This window comes from Leiobunum rupestre, chromosome 2, assembly GCF_980474605.1.
Source record: "Leiobunum rupestre chromosome 2, qqLeiRupe1.1.hap1, whole genome shotgun sequence".
NCBI classification, from domain to species: Eukaryota; Metazoa; Arthropoda; class Arachnida; order Opiliones; family Sclerosomatidae; genus Leiobunum; species Leiobunum rupestre.
Window position 1 is genome coordinate 90,693,512 of NC_143385.1, and position 24,433 is coordinate 90,717,944.

Sequence of the window (24,433 nt, forward strand, 5' to 3'; positions counted from 1 at the left end):
GCAAAAATATGTGACCTTCGTCAGAGATTTTCCGTATATAACTCGATCATAGCGACGCCATATCGGTATAAATGATTGAACTTGTTATAGTGGCTGATTTCTTGCTCCAGTAAGTGCTTTTCAGCATCGCAAATATACTAAAACGCACGACTTAGGTAGAAGGCGTGGTTATTTGTCACACTTTATTCAATGCAGTTCTCGCTAGTGCAATCCGCGAATAAAATGTTGTCATGGAATCGAATAACAGTTTGTCGCGTGAAAAGCAACCGTTCTACCTAGGAGCAATAAACACAAGGAGAACGCAGCTAGCCTTTAAACACGTCAACGCAGTGTTGTGTACAAATTTCATTGGACGAACCTTTACGCTGCACGTTTTACGGAAAGGGGGAAGACAATTTCCGAATTTTCCCTTTCCGACGGCAGCAGGCGATAATGTGTCTAACCAATGAAAAATGTACGCGAGAAAATGTACGACTTTTGACAGGTTGCGTTCTCCTGGTGTGGGGTGCTGCGTTTGCTGCTCCTAGGTTCTACCAACAAAGTCACGCATAGAAATGATAGAATGCGTGATTTCAAATACAAAGATAGCCGAAATCACCAAGGTCCGTTTTTATCGAAGTTCTAATTAATTAAAATTAAAGATTAATTGATTGGATAATCGGTAGAATATTGGTTGTATACAAGCTTTTCATTATTCCCTTTTAGGATTTAAGGATAACTTTAAATTAAATTATAAGCGGAAACGGAAAATATATGATTTAAAGAGACCGACGCGGAAAATGAAAATTCTGGAAACGAAAGCGAACTTTAAATATTTTCACCCTATAATGGCGCCTTAGGCTCGAGGCTTTGACAGGGAAATCTGTCGAGAAAATCTACTACCAGACTTAGACTAATAATAATTCAATTTGAAGATCATCGTAAGACGTCCTAATTTAATCAGTAGTCAGGAGACTCCATTTACGGAGAAAGTGCTAGATTTGGCCCCAGGATGCATTCGTCTGCTAGACCCCATTGGGATTATTTTGTACTTGGGGCTATCCTATAGTTTCTGAAAAGTTTTTCGTAAAACAAAGTGAAAATGGCTTTCACAACCCTAGAGTTTGAAAAACAAAAGATAATCGAAAAGAAGATTCTACGCTTTAGTACTGATGGTTGCATTTCTTCCATTTCATGAGATACGATAATGGAATAGCATATTTCTTGCTGGAATGATGGCAACCCTGTGCCTGAAGTGGATGACTTTATTTTCTCCCACCTCGGAGAAGCCGATAATCGAAGGGCAATTTCCCTACAGGAGCGCTGACAACCCTGTTCCTGATCAGTGGATGGTTGCAATACTCCCATCTCACGGAAGACGATAATTGAAGGGCAGTTTACTTACCGGAACACTGACAACCCTGTTCCTGATCAGTGGATGGTTTCAATACTCCCATCTCACGGAAGACGATAATTGAAGGGCAGTTTACTTACCGGAACACTGACAACCCTGTTCCTGATCAGTGGATGGTTGCAATACTCCCATCTCACGGAAGACGATAATTGAAGGGCAGTTTACTTACCGGAACGCTGACAACTCTGTTCCTGATCAGTGGATGGTTTCAACTCTTTCATCTCACGGTAGACGATAATTGAAGGGCAGTTTAATTACTGGAACGCTGACAACCCTGTTCCTGATCAGTGGATGGTTTCAACTCTTTCATCTCACGGAAGACGATAATTGAAGGGCAGTTTACTTACCGGAACACTGACAACCCTGTTCCTGATCAGTGGATGGTTTCAATACTCCCATCTCACGGAAGACGATAATTGAAGGGCAGTTTACTTACCGGAACACTGACAACCCTGTTCCTGATCAGTGGATGGTTGCAATACTCCCATCTCACGGAAGACGATAATTGAAGGGCAGTTTACTTACCGGAACGCTGACAACTCTGTTCCTGATCAGTGGATGGTTTCAACTCTTTCATCTCACGGTAGACGATAATTGAAGGGCAGTTTAATTACTGGAACGCTGACAACCCTGTTCCTGATCAGTGGATGGTTTCAACTCTTTCATCTCACGGAAGACGATAATTGAAGGGCAGTTTACTTACCGGAACACTGACAACCCTGTTCCTGATCAGTGGATGGTTTCAATACTCCCATCTCACGGAAGACGATAATTGAAGGGCAGTTTACTTACCGGAACACTGACAACCCTGTTCCTGATCAGTGGATGGTTGCAATACTCCCATCTCACGGAAGACGATAATTGAAGGGCAGTTTACTTACCGGAACGCTGACAACTCTGTTCCTGATCAGTGGATGGTTTCAACTCTTTCATCTCACGGTAGACGATAATTGAAGGGCAGTTTAATTACTGGAACGCTGACAACCCTGTTCCTGATCAGTGGATGGTTTCAACTCTTTCATCTCACGGAAGACGATAATTGAAGGGCAGTTTACTTACCGGAACACTGACAACCCTGTTCCTGATCAGTGGATGGTTTCAATACTCCCATCTCACGGAAGACGATAATTGAAGGGCAGTTTACTTACCGGAACACTGACAACCCTGTTCCTGATCAGTGGATGGTTGCAATACTCCCATCTCACGGAAGACGATAATTGAAGGGCAGTTTACTTACCGGAACGCTGACAACTCTGTTCCTGATCAGTGGATGGTTTCAACTCTTTCATCTCACGGTAGACGATAATTGAAGGGCAGTTTAATTACTGGAACGCTGACAACCCTGTTCCTGATCAGTGGATGGTTTCAACTCTTTCATCTCACGGAAGACGATAATTGAAGGGCAGTTTACTTACCGGAACACTGACAACCCTGTTCCTGATCAGTGGATGGTTTCAATACTCCCATCTCACGGAAGACGATAATTGAAGGGCAGTTTACTTACCGGAACACTGACAACCCTGTTCCTGATCAGTGGATGGTTGCAATACTCCCATCTCACGGAAGACGATAATTGAAGGGCAGTTTACTTACCGGAACGCTGACAACTCTGTTCCTGATCAGTGGATGGTTTCAACTCTTTCATCTCACGGTAGACGATAATTGAAGGGCAGTTTAATTACTGGAACGCTGACAACCCTGTTCCTGATCAGTGGATGGTTTCAACTCTTTCATCTCACGGAAGACGATAATTGAAGGGCAGTTTAATTACTGGAACGCTGACAACCCTGTTCCTGATCAGTGGATGGTTTCAACTCTTTCATCTCACGGAAGACGATAATTGAAGGGCAGTTTACTTACCGGAACGCTGACAACTCTGTTCCTGATCAGTGGATGGTTTCAACTCTTTCATCTCACGGTAGACGATAATTGAAGGGCAGTTTAATTACTGGAACGCTGACAACCCTGTTCCTGATCAGTGGATGGTTTCAACTCTTTCATCTCACGGAAGACGATAATTGAAGGGCAGTTTAATTACTGGAACGCTGACAACCCTGTTCCTGATCAGTGGATGGTTTCAACTCTTTCATCTCACGGAAGACGATAATTGAAGGGCAGTTTACTTACCGGAACACTGACAACCCTGTTCCTGATCAGTGGATGGTTTCAATACTCCCATCTCACGGAAGACGATAATTGAAGGGCAGTTTACTTACCGGAACACTGACAACCCTGTTCCTGATCAGTGGATGGTTGCAATACTCCCATCTCACGGAAGACGATAATTGAAGGGCAGTTTACTTACCGGAACGCTGACAACTCTGTTCCTGATCAGTGGATGGTTTCAACTCTTTCATCTCACGGTAGACGATAATTGAAGGGCAGTTTAATTACTGGAACGCTGACAACCCTGTTCCTGATCAGTGGATGGTTTCAACTCTTTCATCTCACGGAAGACGATAATTGAAGGGCAGTTTACTTACCGGAACACTGACAACCCTGTTCCTGATCAGTGGATGGTTTCAATACTCCCATCTCACGGAAGACGATAATTGAAGGGCAGTTTACTTACCGGAACACTGACAACCCTGTTCCTGATCAGTGGATGGTTGCAATACTCCCATCTCACGGAAGACGATAATTGAAGGGCAGTTTACTTACCGGAACGCTGACAACTCTGTTCCTGATCAGTGGATGGTTTCAACTCTTTCATCTCACGGTAGACGATAATTGAAGGGCAGTTTAATTACTGGAACGCTGACAACCCTGTTCCTGATCAGTGGATGGTTTCAACTCTTTCATCTCACGGAAGACGATAATTGAAGGGCAGTTTAATTACTGGAACGCTGACAACCCTGTTCCTGATCAGTGGATGGTTTCAACTCTTTCATCTCACGGAAGACGATAATTGAAGGGCAGTTTACTTACCGGAACGCTGACAACTCTGTTCCTGATCAGTGGATGGTTTCAACTCTTTCATCTCACGGTAGACGATAATTGAAGGGCAGTTTAATTACTGGAACGCTGACAACCCTGTTCCTGATCAGTGGATGGTTTCAACTCTTTCATCTCACGGAAGACGATAATTGAAGGGCAGTTTAATTACTGGAACGCTGACAACCCTGTTCCTGATCAGTGGATGGTTTCAACTCTTTCATCTCACGGAAGACGATAATTGAAGGGCAGTTTAATTACTGGAACGCTGACAACCCTGTTCCTGATCAGTGGATGGTTTCAACTCTTTCATCTCACGGAAGACGATAATTGAAGGGCAGTTTACTTACCGGAACACTGACAACCCTGTTCCTGATCAGTGGATGGTTTCAATACTCCCATCTCACGGAAGACGATAATTGAAGGGCAGTTTACTTACCGGAACACTGACAACCCTGTTCCTGATCAGTGGATGGTTGCAATACTCCCATCTCACGGAAGACGATAATTGAAGGGCAGTTTACTTACCGGAACGCTGACAACTCTGTTCCTGATCAGTGGATGGTTTCAACTCTTTCATCTCACGGTAGACGATAATTGAAGGGCAGTTTAATTACTGGAACGCTGACAACCCTGTTCCTGATCAGTGGATGGTTTCAACTCTTTCATCTCACGGAAGACGATAATTGAAGGGCAGTTTAATTACTGGAACGCTGACAACCCTGTTCCTGATCAGTGGATGGTTTCAACTCTTTCATCTCACGGAAGACGATAATTGAAGGGCAGTTTAATTACTGGAACGCTGACAACCCTGTTCCTGATCAGTGGATGGTTTCAACTCTTTCATCTCACGGAAGACGATAATTGAAGGGCAGTTTACTTACCGGAACACTGACAACCCTGTTCCTGATCAGTGGATGGTTTCAATACTCCCATCTCACGGAAGACGATAATTGAAGGGCAGTTTACTTACCGGAACACTGACAACCCTGTTCCTGATCAGTGGATGGTTGCAATACTCCCATCTCACGGAAGACGATAATTGAAGGGCAGTTTACTTACCGGAACGCTGACAACTCTGTTCCTGATCAGTGGATGGTTTCAACTCTTTCATCTCACGGTAGACGATAATTGAAGGGCAGTTTAATTACTGGAACGCTGACAACCCTGTTCCTGATCAGTGGATGGTTTCAACTCTTTCATCTCACGGAAGACGATAATTGAAGGGCAGTTTAATTACTGGAACGCTGACAACCCTGTTCCTGATCAGTGGATGGTTTCAACTCTTTCATCTCACGGAAGACGATAATTGAAGGGCAGTTTACTTACCGGAACACTGACAACCCTGTTCCTGATCAGTGGATGGTTTCAATACTCCCATCTCACGGAAGACGATAATTGAAGGGCAGTTTACTTACCGGAACACTGACAACCCTGTTCCTGATCAGTGGATGGTTGCAATACTCCCATCTCACGGAAGACGATAATTGAAGGGCAGTTTACTTACCGGAACGCTGACAACTCTGTTCCTGATCAGTGGATGGTTTCAACTCTTTCATCTCACGGTAGACGATAATTGAAGGGCAGTTTAATTACTGGAACGCTGACAACCCTGTTCCTGATCAGTGGATGGTTTCAACTCTTTCATCTCACGGAAGACGATAATTGAAGGGCAGTTTACTTACCGGAACACTGACAACCCTGTTCCTGATCAGTGGATGGTTTCAACTCTTTCATCTCACGGTAGACGATAATTGAAGGGCAGTTTAATTACTGGAACGCTGACAACCCTGTTCCTGATCAGTGGATGGTTTCATTTCTCCCATCTCATGCCAGGCGATAATCGGAAAGCATAATCTTTGCTGGAATGATGGCAACCCTGACGCTAGCTGAAGTGGATGACTTTATTATCTCCAATCGAACGACAAAACCTGCGCCGTACAAAAAGTGAAATATCTCATTTCCCGCAGCCTTTTATCGATCTGAATTAAGTACCAGTATTTAATATCTATCCCGATAACCAAATCGGTAAATTTGGCGCCAAAGGCCTTTTTATCTGGAGTTTCACGGCTCATCAACTCCCATTACAAAAGCAGGGCCCTAATTCGGTAGAAAGTGGTTCTCTTTAGATGACGGCCCGAAAAATAACCCTCGCTGAAACTGATTTCTCTCGAGTCCGGGACGCAACAGAGATTAGCAGCCTCCGTTCGCCGAATAGTGAGTTGCTAGATTCACTTTAATGAGAATCTTAAGGGCATTACGAGTACAGACTGGCTTTGCGGTCTCACGCGCGTGCATTTCGATTTCCAATTTCTTTCACGCTGGAGACTTCCTTCCATCATTAAAATGAGAGCTTTCTTTTATTGTAAACTCTAGCCGATAAAACCTTTTATCTAACCCTACCCCTTTTAATGAAAGGTCAATTTAAAAACATTTTATTGTCTTCATCAGCGTCATTTACTGTTTAATTATTTTTTTCCTTCCCCGAAACTCATCCGTAAACTGTACCGCTGTTTCCTTTTTACATTAGCCTATATATGACCGTAAAGATTTCGTCACTGAATTTTCCAATTAAGTAACACCATAAGTGTATAATATTGTACATAAGTGTAACATACAAGAGTTTTACTGAGAGCTAGTCACAAGACAGACTGCATTACGGGCTTCGTCCCAGTTTTGCGTCCGTTTGCTCCCACTTCACACGTAGCCTTTGACAGCGCCTCGCTAGGGGGATATTTTCTTCTTGTGATGACGTCACTCCGTTACTAGCTCTCAGTAAAATATCCCCCAAAGTGACAAACTTATGGAACAATATTATAGACTTATGGTAACATAGAATCAAAGTTAGAGAAGGCAGTTTCACTATTTATCATAAAATGGGAATTTTTATTTAATTTAATGAGAATATTAACTTTAACGCAGTGACGGCGGCTCCAGGATTTTAAGAACTATAGGCCCTCTTTTCAATTTACAGATAGTAACTGGCCCTGTTTGGGGTGCTACATGTTAAATTGAGGAGGCGATTTTGGGACCCCAATTAAAATTAAAAGTAGAATTTGGTGTTAGTAATATAAGAAGTTATAGAATTATAGAAGTAATAATAATAATAATAATAAGTATTCCACTTCGGTTTATTAATGATAGATCATTCCAACTCACGGGCTCTACTTAAACGCGGCGGAATACAAATGCGTCCTACTCGCGGACGGTGATAACCCTACACCATACGCGTGTTCGCCGCCAGTGGTCTGCTGTCGGAATATATCACCTAAAACGACCTAAACGCGAGGATAGTTAGTTAGGTCACCTAATTTTAGCGGTTCTTGACGAGGCTTAAGTGTTCAAAACAAATGGGCATTTTTTTATTTACGCTCGTAGTTTTATTTTTAATTTAACATCAAAATGATAAAAACTAACTACAATAATACTGTCCATGGTGAACCACGTCTTAACACATGGCTGCGGTTTGTTTACATCTAACTCCCCGTGAATATGAAGACGTTGAAAATAATTTTTTTTCCCCTGCTTTCTCGTCCCTGTATCTACTGTCCTTGTCTGTACGATATAGGCGGCGCCCAGTAAACGTTTCTAAAAAGAGTGTATATAGTAATATCGGCGTGACGTATGTCGACGTCACCCATGCTTTTTCCTATAGATAAAACACTGCCCTCAAAATGGCATAGCCCAAAGGTACAGAACGATACTACTCTATACTTTTTAATAAAATCCTTTTCCATTTGACTGCTCTCGAGTGCTCTAGATCGCTCGGACCATAATTTTTTGTTCCATTTGTTCCGATCAAGTTTCCCGCTCTCGGTGGCTGCGAGATCGCCCAAAACCGATCTGACGATTTCGACCGATCAACGGATCGAGATCGGAGCAAATTTTTGCGTGTTACCTTTAGTTTTTTTTGGCAGAAAATTTGACGCGAAAATTCAAATTACTAGCAGACGAAAAACAAACAAAGCGCGGGAATATGTTCATGGAATGTTCCATTGGCGGTTTTTCTCTAGTCGATAATTGGGGCGAGATCTATGACGTCAGAGACAGAATCGGAGCGAATCTCGAGCAATTAAATGGAAAACGCTATAAGTTAGAATGTTTAAGTAAATGAAATATTTAATATCTTTTAAAATAGGAAAGAGTCGAATGAAAAATGTATTTCAAAATACGGTGGGGAAATAATTTTGTTGTTTTTCTTAAAACAATACAATTTAAAAGCATTCTACAAAGAATCATAAGTAAGTGAAAGAATTGACAAGGTAAATAATTCAAGATTTCTAATGTGAATACGTAACATCCAGAATTAAAAATGCATCTGAGAAAATTATATTAATTTTAGTTAATTATATAATTATTTAAAATTTTGTTTGTACCTATGTTTATTATCCTACTAGAACAACTGCGATAAAGAGATAAACGTTAAATTTATTGGTTTATTAATTTATTTAATATAAATATAAAATGTATGTCAAATAAAAACAATAAAAAAATGCCCAGATGACTTTAAACATAGGATTTCATACCTTACTGATTATAATAGTGTCTATGTTATTATGTAAATACATTAGTCTGTTTTCTTACAATTTGTATTTTAATTAAAATCAAAATTTATTTTTAAATATAATTGTATTGAAGGTAAAATAAACTTAAATCATATACACTTAAAAAATATTTCCTATTTATTTTTAATTGGCTTGAACTTCAGCATGACCATAATAATATATATTTCTGTTATTTAAAAGTTGCGTCCGTGATGACTAAAAATTTTTTATCTTCGAAAACCGCTTTGTTCCCCTTCTCATAAAAACTTGTAGAGGTCAACTTTAATAGTAAGTGTACGGAGCTGTTGCCTCGCGTCGAATAAAGGGCTTTCCACCCCCCTCCTACGCCTTATAACCCGGCCACCTGTTTAAGGGCATTAACAAGTCGCTCGATGACTTGGGTCTAAGGTGGTGTCTTGGGTATTAGCATAGCTGATTAATAAAAAATAAATTATATCTTAGTAGAATATTTTATAGAAAAAATTATTTAAAGCTTTCACAATGTTATACAATTAGCTTACCATTTATGTGTTCAACATTTTTCCAACAAAATAACATTCCAACTAATCGATACCTGAAAATATTTGAAGTATACTTAAGTGTTTAGTTATTGACTTCATGTGATGTATAATATTTATATTAATTTAATTAAATTTTTTTAAATATATATCCACTATTATTGTCATTATTCAGGATACAAAACAGAAACAGGTCTGGTTGTTTCTAAACAAGACTTTGGCTCAGGTTGTGCAATATTGTTATATTCTTTTCTTTCAGTTGATTCAGATGATAATTTTTCGAAACAGTCTTCAATAACATTTTCCTAGACAATACATTTAACGCATTTTTTAAAGAAAACCAGTTAAATTTAGTAATCTAATACATGCAGGCTACCTTTAAGCAAGCCAAAGCTAAAATATTAAGTACTTTCTCCTCAAGATTGCAGAATCAAGTTTCTTGTCATGTCATTGTTTCATAAAGTGTTGGTCATTTTCCGGAAAAATAAAATCTGGAAAATGTTCCAGAAAATTTTCCGCAAATCGGAAAAAAAATGAAACAAATTACTTTTTAAGGGTTTTTAATTTTTTAAACTTTTTATCGATATAAAATGTCTAATAACAGTAAACATACAAAAAAAAACAATAAAAGTGTTACATTGTTAATCAGTTTAAAGCTATAGTCTAGAGGTTTAGTTTTACTTTTAGATTCGAAAAAATGAGGCGAAAATTCCGCTTTGTTTAAATTTGCAAACATTATTAGACTAATCATGGAATAAAAACCTTTTTTATTTATCTCGGAAAAATACGGAAAATGTTCCGGAAAAAAGGTCTCGGTCATTTTCCGACTTACAACACAAGTTTCATATTTATTATAAATTAATTAAACAACTTTTAACGTAAAAATTACACCACATAACTCTGTCAGTTTAATGGATAAGGAAAAACAATAAATCAATTTATAATTGTGGGCTCCAGCTCGGTCTAAAGACGCCATTTTTTTAATACGTCATAATACTAAGAACCAATGGAAAGCGCCCGCGGTTTCTGAAGAGTCGCAGAATCATCAAAATAACATGGGTTTAATGAGAAATGGAATACTTCCCCCGAATGCGTTATTTATAAACTTCTGTTAATAAATTAATTAAAGACGAATTTACTCTTTCATTTGATGTCTACAAAGAAATTATATTTCGTAAAGTAATTGACATTATTTTTAATTAGATTAGAACTATTTTGGGGAACGTGTTTAAAAATTACTCACTTGTTTATCGCACTTTATACCTGATTTGAAACGAATCGTTTAGTACAGTCTAAATATAGTCAGGCCTCGTCAGGTGTTCCACATTACCACATAATTTCGCTTTTCGGTAGTACTATTGTCAGGAAGATATCGTTTCTGAGTCGAAAGAAATTAAAGAAATTGAATTCTAGTTTGTTTCTATTTTCGCGAGAGACAATATGATAACATTTGTAAACCTTTTTTTCAAGTCAATTGGTCGTTCACCTTTTTACCCAAGGTATGAACTCGCTCCATTGGGCTTTAGTCTTCGAATCTGCCAAATCTGTCTCTCGAACAACCGATAGTCAACAGGCGTACCGCCGACGCCCAAATATGTCAAACAATTGTAAACAAACTCTTCTCAAACCACAAACAAAAACGTTAAGTCTTTTTATTAGTTTGTTTAGATTCCACTAAATTTCAGCTTTATTCCGTTATTTTGAAGGTCAGAAAGTGTTTAATTAATCGTGCTTTGTTAATATCTATAACCGAGAGTCCTTAAAGAAAGGAGACTATTTTTAAATGAAGAATAACTGAACGATTGAAGATTTTGACAATGCGCCAAAACGAAACGCTCTTCGCCGCTAATTTTAAAAATAGAATGAAGACCCCCCGTTTACAAACTCATATAGGTAATAGCGTATAGCTTTTAATTTAAAGAAGAAAGATAAAATGGTTTATGCTTTGTTGACCTAAGTTTTTCCTGTACCTCTCCACTGATCGCGTTAAACTCGTTTAATTAAATTTCCGGGGAAAATCGCAAGACGATAATTGCACGCACTTCATTAAACCGTTTGCACAATTTCAAAGATCCTCGATCCTTTCTAACCTTTTTTGGAAATATACTTGACCTTGTATTCAGGGGTGAATTGAGCGGCTGGCAGACGTGTCGGCCGCCAGGGGCAAGAATCTCCAAGGGGTCCCGAGATGGAGATCTTCCTAATTAAAATCTTCGACAACAGAAAAAGTTAAAGATACGCAACAACCAAAAGGGCCCCGAAATTTTTACCGCCAGTGGCTAACAATCCCCCTCTGCTTGTATTTGTAATTACAAAAGTGGACGTGCTTAATTTTAAATTTAACTCCATCATTCACCTCCAGCCATTTTTGTCTTTCGATGAAAAATAATACATTCCGGCAATCTTCTTAGAAAATGGTAATTACTATAAGTAACATAATTACCAATTTAAATCTGCCTATAATTCCCAATGCTAAAGATTTACTGAATGATGCACATAGAAGGTTAATCTAGCACGGACTACGCACCTAGGAGCAAGTTATCTCACCACTGATTAAAGGAGTTTTCCTCGATAAAAACTTGGCGATGTTAACGGTAGTAGTTAGTGTAGGGAGGTGATGGCTTCCGTAGCATCTTGGAGCAAGAAAAACAGCACCCCACACATGGAGAACGCAACCCGTCAAAAGTCGGGCATTTTCTTGCGTACAGTTTTCATTGGTTAGACGCAATAGCGCATGCTGCCGTCTGAAAGGGAAAATTCGGAAATTGTCTTCCCCCTTTCCGTAAAACGTTCAGCGTAAAGATTCGTCCAATGAAATTTGTACACAACACGGTATTAGCGTGTTTATAGTCTAGCTGCGTTCTCCTTGTTTTGTTGCTCCTAGTACGCACACAGTTTATGGTTAGTTCTTTCGTGTTTTGTACTAAATAGTAAATGGATGGCGATATAATTGGAATCGGGTGGCAAAAAGTAAATAGGCCTTTTCCAGCACTTCCTTAGTTCTCGAAGCTCTCACCAGGTGACACTTTTTCTACTTTGTAACTTCATTCCCTGCCCAATGTATACCCTCCCAACTTTTACCTCGACTTTTACATTCATTTCCAAAACCTTTCCATAGACACACTTTTTAATTATGTCACTTTTGGTCTCACTCCCATCTGTTGCAACTTCAATTAAGATTTTAAAATTATTAGGGAATTTTTAGTCAAAGATCTGATTAACAAGAAAATGAAATGGATTCAACATAAATATTTCAAATCTATACAAATAGTGTCATTTTCCAAAAACCGTATGCAATGCTTATACATATCCATTTCAAAATGAGTATTTACACAAGATACTTTTCGTGTTTTTGTTCGCTTTTCAAGTATGAACCGTAATTATTATATCAACTTAAGAAATCACATTTCTTAGAAAGCATATAGCTCAAAAGCTACGCTAGGAAGAAATTCCATACTCGAAAGAATGCAAAGATTCAACGGAAATTTGAATTTAAATTGTGTTTCATTGATTTCAATTGAATTGCACGAACGAACACCGGAAATACTTTGTTTCGCGCAAAGTACACACAGCATATTCAATTCGACAAAAACGTTCTGAAATATTTGCTCTTATACGCCAAATATATGTATTTTTTACAAGCGTTTCGCGAGCGCTTTTCCGACGGATGTTTGAGGTGAAACTACAGAAATTGTCTTCATGATTCAATCTAGGTACTAAAAGTAGCGACTCACTCGAGGGAATTTTTCTGTTGTGAAAGGAATTGGGCCGTCGGATCCTAGCGGCACTAACAAACGATTTTTTTTTAAATAGGATGTTATTTCCATTATTCTCCAGTTCACAACGGAAACGGACTGTTTTTAAAGCATAAAAGTTTTGAGTTCATATTATATTTATTCCGAAAATTGTGTGTTAGTTAGATTATTTATGAAATTTGTAGGAAAATAGTTGTATGAACAGTATTGCGAATTTGTATGCTTTTTAGATTGAATATGAAATTTGTAGGCAATTAGCAGTATTGTAATTTGTATGATTTTTAGATTGAATATGAAATTTGTAGGCAAATAGCAGTTTAGCCATTTGTAGGCTTTTTAGATTGAATATGAAATTTGTAGGCAATTAGCAGTATTGCCATTTGTATACTTTTTAGATTGAATATTCAATTTGTAGTCAAATAGCAGTTTTGCCTTTTGTAGGCTTTTTAGATTGAATATGAAATTTGTAGGCAATTAGCAGTATTGCCATTTGTATACTTTTTAGATTGAATATTCAATTTGTAGTCAAATAGCAGTTTTGCCTTTTGTATTATTTTTAGATTAAATATTAAATTTGTAGGGAAATAGCAGTTTTGCCTTTTGTATGATTTTTATATTAAATATTAAATTTGTAGGGAAATAGCAGTTTTGCCTTTTGTATGCTTTTTAGATTAAATATTAAATTTGTAGGCAAATAGCAGTTTTGCCTTTTGTATGCTTTTTATATTGAATATGAAATTTGTAGGGAAATAGCAGTTTTGCCATTTGTAGGCTTTTTAGATTGAATATGAAATTTGTAGGCAATTAGCAGTATTGCCATTTGTATACTTTTTAGATTGAATATGAAATTTGTAGGCAATTAGCAGTATTACAGTATTGCCATTTTCCAGCATTTTCGATTATGAAATTTGTGGGAAAATATCAGTATTACGGTATTGCCATTGGCCTTCTTTTTAGATTGTAAAGTTTGTGGGAAAATGGCTGTATTACAGTATTGCCATTCTCCTGCTTTGTAGATAATATATAAAATTTATAGGCAATTAGCACAATTGCCATTTGCATGTTTTTTAAATGAATTATGAAATTTGTCGGCAAATAGCAGTATGTACTTGTATTACAATTATTCTTATGTTCGCAAAGGAAACGAAATAATTTGTATAAGCATAAGAGAATTACGTGTATAATTTGTTATGCAAATTAACTTAACTAAATTTGTGGGAAACATTCCTTTAGTCAGTGACAGTGGCGTAAATAAGGCCCACGCAGACCCCGCAATGCAGGAGGGCCACAGGGCTTCAAGGGGCCCCTAAATTCCTATTCAATAATATGCTAGATACGAACTAAAATCCCAAAAAGGGTTTCGCGGTAGAGCCTCGGGTGTCTTAGCTACGCCACAGGTCAGTGATGAAAGAGCTTGAGAAATGGTTTAAATTTGGACAGACATCGCAGGGGGTTTACTTCGTAAGCCAGGTTCATACTTACCCCTAAAATCGCTTCATTTAGATATATAGTTTAAAAAACCAGCGTAAGAAATCCCTTCGTGTTGGTTCGGGTAGCAAGGGAGCGTCCATAAATTACGTGAGGGGGTTAGTAGAGGGAGGGGTTCGAGCTGAATCTTACACAATCTCACGTGGAGGAGTGGGGGGGTTTTGGCAAATATCACGTAATTTTTTTCCGCAAGAAACAGTGTAAAATTGCGAATTTTAGTAGTTCCTTAATACTTAAAATTTAAGTATTTTAATGTTCGATTTACTCACTGTGATTCAAGACTACGTTCTGCCTTAAATACAAATAATTAAGCAAATTATGTGTTTTTTTTTAAATAATCCAACGCAATCAAACACAGATTAACGTATTTACACTAAAAATACGCATTTTGAAAAATCTCACGTGATATTAGGGGGGAGGGAGGGGGTCGAGTCAAATCTCACGACAACTCACCAAGGGGGGAGGGGGGTTCGAAAAATCGGCAAAACTGCCTCACGTTATTAATGGACGCTCCCCAATTCGTCCAAGTCGGTTCGCTTAGAATCGCTTTCAAGTTTCAAAACCACCAGGCGGGGAAGTAAAATTGCTCATATTTTCAAAAATAATGGGAATAAAATCCTAAATAATGTCAAATAATATTACTATATGTAAAGTAAACAAGATTAACTAATTGTTTTGGGATACATTTTATTATTTAAAAAAATCTGGTCATAATTTGAAATCATGGTAAGCCTTGGCTATAAGTGAACTGGGGTAAAGCGATTTCACACGTGTGAACGAAGAATTATCGTCGGCGGTCAAAACTAGCATTCAAACCAACTTAAACTGGGTTTTAAGCTCTAGTGTGACCCTGGCTTTAGTGTATCCGCGTGAGGTATCGCTTTCCGCAAAAGCTCTTACGAAACATTACTAGAACTGTTATGCTTTTGGACGCATTTGTTCCTAGCTACAGTATGCCATCGGGTTTTAAGATCTTTGATGATCCGTCTGCGTTGGTAACGTCTCCTTAAGCTCAGTCGTTGCCTACCTTATTATAAAGGCCAGTGCACGGGAAATATGTCAATAAATTTTGATAGTTCCGGCTACTAGGTTCACTCTTATCTGAATACGTTGCCTAGACAACTGAAATTTTCTGAAAGGTTTCAACGTTCGAGAATTAAAATCCACAAAAAATACATGTATGGTGTTTCAAAGTGCAAACTATTGCGTTATAACCAATATAGGATGTAATTTTATTTTATTTAGCTTCTTTAAAGTAGTTGAATTTGAAAAATTAAAAAAATATAAAAGTTATTTTTAATGTTTTTAAAATAAATTGTTATTTTGTCTCAATGGAAAATGTGAAGCCTTACGTTATTAGTTCCTTGTAAGAGAGCCATCTTTCGTGAAACACAAGCAAAGAAAGTCTTCGCGTAGTAAAAATGTACCCCTCTAGTCCGAAGACGTGCTTTGGCCCTTATAATAACGTAGGCAACGGCTAAACTCTAAACTTTTCAATTATAATTCTTACATCAAAATTATTTAATTTAATACTTCTTAATTCTTTCAAAAATTTAACACTTATAACTAATTACGAGGGGATTAAATTTTCCGCAAAATTAATCTTATTGGGTAACTTAATGAGGAGCAAATCAGAGTTTTATTGTTCTAATTGAATATACATTCAGTCGAGAGCTTAAAGATCAAAGCAGCCTCGGGTAACGCGGACAATATTATTGAACACCGAATGGTAAATAGATTAGAGCCGTCTTAAGTATAATAAGGTGGTTCTATTTTCTCGTCCTTACTAAACCAAATAGTGTCGCCCCAATGAATGTCGAATATTCCGGAGGGCTTCCAGGACTTTCGCGGTCGATAAGATTGACATCTCGCAAATATTTCACTCCTTTAATCTCTTTCTAGGTTTCGGGGTGGTGTGCTGGAATCAATATGAAGAGGCTCGTAGCGGACACCCAAGGACATTTCGTGACGGTGGCGTGTTTAACGCGTTATTACAGCCCGGTGGTGCACCGTCGGTGAAACCGTAATCGGAGGAACAATGAACTTAACCGTGAAGGAATACTTGGAACTGATGCGCGGGCCACAGCAGATCTCTCACGAGATTGTCATTCCCATAACTATCGTGTACATTATCATCTTCGTGACTGGCGTGATCGGGAATGTCATCGTGTGTCTCGTTATCGTGCGAAACGCCAACTTTCAGACGCCGACTAATTACTACTTGTTTTCGTTGGCCATCTCCGATCTACTGATACTCTTGTTCGGTAAGTTGGTCTCTCTACTCTCACCTTTTATTGTAGTTGTTTGATTTCAGTCAGTGGCCACGGACAGTGGTAGATTACATTTCTATAATAATGTGGGAAATTGTCGAAAATAATGTGGGGAATTTGGGAAAAATAATGTGGGGAATTGGGGAAAATAATGTGGGGAATTGTGGAAAATAATATGATAAATTGTGGAAAATAATGTGGGAAATTGTGGATAATATTGTGGAAAGCAATATGGAAAATTGGGGAAAATAAATGGGGAATTGTGGACAATAATGTGGTAAATTGTGGAAAAAATGTGGTAAATTGTGGAAAAAATGTGGTAAAAATGTGGGGAATTGTGGGAAATTGTGAAAAAATATGGGGAATTGTGGACCGAGGGGCTTATCACTCCGCGTAATCGGTGTACAGAGCCGTACCTTTGACTGTACTAATGGGATTACGCGTAATCTTTGAAGTCCCTGCCTTTGGCAGTGCTAATCTAAGCGTAATCCGGTGTACAGATATTCTAAGAGTGGTTAGCCCCTCGTTGTGGACAATAATGTGGTAAATTGTGGAAAATAAAATGGGATATTGTGGAAAATTATTTGGGAAATTGTGGAAAATAATGTAATGTTGGAAATTGTGTAAAAAAATATGGGAAATTGTGGAAAATAATGTAATGTTGGAAATTGTGTAAAATAAAATGTGAAATTTTGGAAACGAATGTAGGAAATTGTGGAAAATATTTTGGAAAATTTTGGGAAAATATTAGGAAATAGTGGTAGAACGAGAAAATGGTTTTGATGCGCGAAAGGTTTTCTTCTATTACAAAAACGTTTGAAGAAATTTAAAGAGCGCGAAATATCGGCGTTTAGGGAACAGGACGAAAAGCGTTAAAAGAGGGTTTTGTATTTTATTTCAGATTTAAGCTATCTTAGACAAATATATTTGCCGAGCTATTAAGTAATGTTAATTATTTATGGCACTCTACTCTCTTTTAAAATTTTAAAGGGGCATTAACACTATACAACTTTTAAACGCTAATTAGTTTGGCCACGGAATTTGTGGTACTAATTGGCACTGGATTAAGCAGTGTGAACCGCAAACGTGGCACCCTTTGTGGGGGACCAACAGGCAACTTTGATCGGGTAGGTGACAGATTTTTGACTGGAAATTTGTTTGAGAGAGAGAGAGAGAGAGAGAGAGAGACGCGGGAACTTTGAAACCCTTGACCCGTCGTCTGCTTAATATCTAAAGTAAATGAACCGAAGTTATCAGATTGCTCAGGATTGGGATGGCAAAAATAGGTTTTTGCCGGGAAATGTGGGAAAAACTGGTAAAAACCGAAAAAAATGCAAAAAACTATTTTCATGCTAAATTAATCATTGATATATCTATTAAGTGACTAGTTTGGTCATTGCAAATAGGAGAGATGAAAAAAGAGTGAATAGAATAGAAGAATATAATGCTTTTATTATTTATTTTTTATTGAATTTTGCCACTAGAGGTGGAAAAAAACATGGAAGTACGATTTTCCACAGGGTTTTTAACAGGGAAACAATAGGTGGAAAAAACCGCGGAAAAATCTAGTTTTTTCCACCCGGTTTTTTCCTAAAAAAATCCGCTGTTTTTTCAACCCTTGTCAAAATTGTGCCAACCCTGGGGTTCGTACACGACCTGGAAAACCTGGAAAAGTCAGGGGATTTGAAAATGTTTTCAAAAGGTCAGGGGAAAGTCAGGGAATTTTAAAATGATTCCAAATAGTCAGGGAATAGTCAGAGAATTTTAAAATGATTCCAAATAGTCAGGGAAAAGTCAGATAATTTTAAAATGATTCCAAATAGTCAGGGAAAAGTCAGATAATTTTAAAATGATTCCAAATAGTCAGGGAAAAGTCAGAGCATTTTAAAATTATTCCAAATAGTCAGGGAAAAGTCAAATAATTTTAAAATGATTCCAAATGGTCAGGGAAAAGTCAGGCAATTTTAAAATGATTCCAAATAGTCAGGGAAAAGTCAGAGAATTTTAAAATGATTCCAAATAGTCAGGGAAAAGTCAGAGAATTTTAAAATGATTCCAAATGGTCAAGGAAAAGTCAGAGAATTTTAAAATGATTCCAAATGGTCAGGGAAAAGTCAGGGAATTTTAAAATGATTCCAAATGGTCAGGGAAAAGTCAGGCAATTTAAAAATGATTCCAAATAGTCAGGGAAAAGTCAGAGAATTTTAAAATGATTCCAAATGGTCAGGGAAAAGTCAGAGAATTTTAAAATGATTCCAAATTGTCAGGGAAAAGTCAGAGAATTTTAAAATGATTCCAAATAGTCAGGGAAAAATCAGGGAATTTTTAAATGATTCCAAATAGTCAGGGAAAAGTCAGAGAATTTTAAAATGATTCCAAATAGTCAAGGAAAAATCAGGGAATTTTAAAATGATTCCACATAGTCAGGGAAAAATCAGGGAATTTTAAAATGATTCCAAATAGTCAGGGAAAAGTCAGAGAATTTTAAAATGATTCCAAATGGTCAAGGAAAAGTCAGAGAATTTTAAAATGATTCCAAATAGTCAAGGAAAAATCAGGGAATTTTAAAATGATTCCACATAGTCAGGGAAAAATCAGGGAATTTTAAAATGATTCCAAATAGTCAGGGAAAAGTCAGAGAATTTTAAAATGATTCCAAATGGTCAAGGAAAAGTCAGAGAATTTTAAAATGATTCCAAATGGTCAGGGAAAAGTCAGGGAATTTTAAAATGATTCCAAATGGTCAGGGAAAAGTCAGGCAATTTAAAAATGATTCCAAATAGTCAGGGAAAAGTCAGAGAATTTTAAAATGATTCCAAATGGTCAGGGAAAAGTCAGAGAATTTTAAAATGATTCCAAATTGTCAGGGAAAAGTCAGAGAATTTTAAAATGATTCCAAATAGTCAGGGAAAAATCAGGGAATTTTTAAATGATTCCAAATAGTCAGGGAAAAGTCAGAGAATTTTAAAATGATTCCAAATGGTCAGGGAAAAGTCAGATAATTTTAAAATGATTCCAAATAGTCAGGGAAAAGTCAGAAAATTTTAAAATGATTCCAAATGGTCAAGGAAAAGTCAGAGAATTTTAAAATGATTCCAAATGGTCAGGGAAAAGTCAGGGAATTTTAAAATGATTCCAAATGGTCAGGGAAAAGTCAGGCAATTTAAAAATGATTCCAAATAGTCAGGGAAAAGTCAGAGAATTTTAAAATGATTCCAAATGGTCAGGGAAAAGTCAGAGAATTTTAAAATGATTCCAAATTGTCAGGGAAAAGTCAGAGAATTTTAAAATGATTCCAAATGGTCAGGGAAAAGTCAGAGAATTTTAAAATGATTCCAAATGGTCAGGGAAAAGTCAGAGAATTTTAAAATGATTCCAAATTGTCAGGGAAAAGTCAAAGAATTTTAAATGATTCCAAATAGTCAGGGAAAAATCATTTAATTTTAAAATCATTCCAAATAGTCAGGGAAAAGTCAGAGAATTTTAAAATGATTCCAAATAGTCAGGGAAAAGTCAGAGAATTTTAAAATGATTCCACATAGTCAGGGAAAAATCAGGGAATTTTAAAATGATTCCAAATAGTCAGGGGAAAATCAGGGAATTTTAAAATGATTCCAAATAATCAGGGAAAATCAGGGAATTTTAAAATGATTCCAAATAGTCAGGGAAAAATCAGGGAATTTTAAAATGATTCCAAATAGTCAGGGAATTTTAAAATGTTCCAAAAAAGTAAGAGAATTTTAAAATGAACCCAAAAATTCGGCAAATAAATTTTTGAAATATGTATTAAAAATACAAAACCAATATTTTTCAACATTTTACCTCAAACCATTAATTTATTCTACAAACGTCAGGGAAATTTGGCCATTTGGTCGGGGAAAACCTGGAAATGTCAGAGAATTTAATTCCGAAAATTTTGTACGAACCCTGTTGCTATTCTCCCCATGTTGGAGGCGTTTTCCTTATGAAGTTACTTTTTGACCTTGAATTTGAAATTTTGCGCGCTCTTAGGCCGAAAAAAAGTTTTGGTTTTTATGAAACCATTTTTAATACATAGAAATAGCTCTACCCACAATTTCCAAGTGCAATTTATCGCGTCAAATGACGGGGGTGGAAATTAGCTTTTATTTGACTCGATTTTCTCATCATTTTAATAAGGAAAACTCAATTCGATTCTGAGGGCTATTTCGATAACTTTGGTTCATTTACTTCTGTTAATATATATTATTCCTTTTATCGATATAGCAGACAAATAATTTCGAAAAGCTAAATTTCTTAACTTCATACAAGAAACAGTAAAGCAGACGATAATAAAATAAAAGAATAATCCCTTTGGAGGATTTCAAATCCTGAGCCCTCGTGTGAGCAATTGTCGTACTTTGACGAACCACAAAAATTAAATATAAACCTATTTTTCGGAGAAAGGTATATATTGGATATGAACAACTAATTTGGCACCAATACAATTGCACAGTCTGAACGGTACTTTAGTTACTTTCTTTTATTTGCACTACTTTTCCTTCGTATAATACCTTATTTATATAATTTATTATTATTTATTATTAGCCCTTTTTTGCATATATGTTATGTGCTTAAAATACGGGAGCCTCTAACATTCGTTTTCAAGTTTCTGGGTTTAAAACTACTTTGATTATCTTCCATTGAGATGTTAAGATGGCTGTAGTACATATAATCATAAGTGTATAATATCTATCTTACAAAAGAAGATTGCATCTTTATCAATATTGCCATATGTAACATAATCACTCATAAGTATGCCATAAAAATATTTTCGTTAATGAAACCTTGTTCACGGGATATGACGTCAATTACGTCACTTACAACTCCGTGACGAAATACGCGTCATCAACTTTACTAATGGGAAACGGAAGTTAGTGAGAATTCCTCACGCGTTTCTGGCTTTGCCCTTGTCAAGTTTAGTTCGTGCCTCGCGATCACATGATTTCATTTCCATGGTAACCTTTTCAATAGCGCAAGGATTTTAAGCATTTTTTCATTTTTGGGTCCGCTTATTGTATGTTCCGCGTGAATTTTTTTCAATGGAAATGTTATACAGAGGCATACTTATGAGTAATTATGTTACATATGATATTGCTAATGTTCCATAACACTTCTTGAGGTTAACGGTAATAGTTAGTGTAGGGAGCTGTTGGCTCGCGTGACATGCAGGGCTTGCCACCACCCTCCTACGCATTGTAACCCGGCCACCTGAATTAATGGCTTCAAAAGTGGTGCCTGATTATTATGAGCTTGAAACATTTGTCTTCGCAGGCTCCCGCTGATTTTTCAAAAGACGATTGAAAACTATAGACAAATACATCGTATACCAACTTTCTAAAACTATTACGTCGAGATAAAACGGTTTATAAATAAATAAATAGTTCAGCCGTATGTGTAATTTACTTAACTGATATAATCAATATCTTATAAAAACAGTAGTAAACAATTTCCATATTGTTTGGCAAAAACGTAAGCTGGGTATTAGCTTAGCGTATTATTATTTATTTATCTTAAAACTAAAACTACAGCGATACCTGTCAAATTTTAAGCCTTTCTTTATCCTTTTCTTTGAAACTTCTCTTTTCAAGGACAAAAACTTTAAATTCCGCTAGATTTGCCTTACAAATCCTGTAGCCAACCTTATTAGTAGTCTTATGCAAATTGGGTTTGTCGGAATAAAATTGTGATCGTAGGAATCCTCAGAGGATTAGTCGAGTATGAAATGAGGATGCCACAAATAAAATGAAATATCTATATTAAGGTTCCTTGGGATCTTGCCGCGGTAAGAGAATAAAAACATTGTACAGTTTAGAAAACACATTACACTCTTGAGTAGGATTCTTGGCAAGATGTGCCAGCGTTCGAGGCGGTTGCTTCAAGAGCAAGCGGTGTAAGATTTCAAAACCTTTCTACTTTTAAACAAGACTTCCTTCATTTACATTTATTTCGCTTTTTTTAACTTAAATCCACCAAAGAAACCGAAGTTCTGTTTGTCTTTGCTCCGAAGTTTATTTTTCGATTATCAGCAGCCTATTTTACAGCACCCCAAAAAAATTTTTTTTTTCATGGGTGTACCTTTTTTCTGATAATAAAATGTAGGTTAAATATATTTAGGTTTTGCTCATATTTAAAAAATAAATTAAATACCTAGGCTTAGCTTGAAACCCAACATTTTTCGATATGCTTTGTTCACATGACTGATTTCTCACAATTATTATTGATAATTTCCACTGATTTCTCACAATTATTATTGATAATTTCCACTGATTTCTCACAATTATTATTTATAATTTCCACTAATTTCTCACAATTATTATTGATAATTTCCTTTGTATTATCACAATTATTATTGATAATTTCCTTTGTATTATCACAATTATTATTGATAATTTCCACTGATTTCCCACAATTATTATTGATAATTTCCACTGATTTCTCACAATTATTATTGATAATTTCCACTGATTTCTCACAATTATTATTGATAATTTTCATTGATTTCTCACAATTATTATTGATAATTTCCTTTGATTTCTTACAATTATTATTGATAATTTCTTTTGTATTCTCACAATTATTATTGATAATTTCCACTGATTTCTCACAATTATTATTGATAATTTCCACTGATTTCTCACAATTATTATTGATAATTTCCACTGATTTCTCACAATTATTATTGATAATTTCCTCTGATTTATTACAATTATTATTTATAATTTCCTTTGATTTCTCACAATTATTATTGGTAATTTCCTTTGTATTCTCACAATTATTATTGATAATTTCCACTGATTTCTCACAATTATTATTGATAATTTCCACTGATTTCTCACAATTATTATTGATAATTTCCTCTGATTTATTACAATTATTATTTATAATTTCCTTTGATTTCTCACAATTATTATTGGTAATTTCCTTTGTATTCTCACAATTATTATTGATAATTTCCACTGATTTGTCACAATTATTATTGATAATTTCCACTGATTTCTCACAATTATTATTGATAATTTCCTTTGTATTCTCACAATTATTATTGATAATTTCCTCTGATTTATCACAATTATTATTTATAATTTCCTTTGATTTCTCACAATTATTATTGATAATTTCCTTTGTATTATCACAATTATTATTGATAATTTCCACTGATTTCTCACAATTATTATTGATAATTTCCACTGATTTCTCACAATTATTATTGATAATTTCCTCTGATTTATCACAATTATTATTTATAATTTCCTTTGATTTATCACAATTATTATTGGTAATTTCCTTTGATTACTCACAATTTTTCATTGATTATTTCCTTTGATTTCTCACAATTATTATTGATAATTTCCTTTGATTACTCACAATTTTCCGTTGATTATTTCCTTTGATTTCTCACAATTATTATTGATAATTTCCTTTAATTAATTACAATTTTTCGTTGATTATTTCCGCTGATTTATCACAATGATTATTGATAATTTCCTCTGATTTATCACAATTATTATTT

At 36.1% G+C, this 24,433-nt stretch overlaps 1 protein-coding gene across 2 annotated transcripts in view; it reads left to right on the forward strand.

Moving 5' to 3' along the window:
* The window catches only part of LOC149960328 (neuropeptides capa receptor-like), a 132,921-nt gene that overhangs the window by 5,894 nt on the left and 102,594 nt on the right, over nucleotides 1–24,433 (forward strand). The window contains exons 1-2 of one of the 2 annotated variants that reach the window (XM_090165234.1): nucleotides 6,395–6,544; nucleotides 16,535–16,896. In XM_090165234.1, coding sequence (XP_090021360.1) covers nucleotides 16,671–16,896 — 226 coding nt within the window. In that variant the 5' untranslated portion in view covers nucleotides 6,395–6,544; nucleotides 16,535–16,670. Of the gene's footprint in view, nucleotides 1–6,394; nucleotides 6,545–16,534; nucleotides 16,897–24,433 lie in introns of those variants that run through there. The other variant, XM_090165233.1, reaches the window with a different exon arrangement.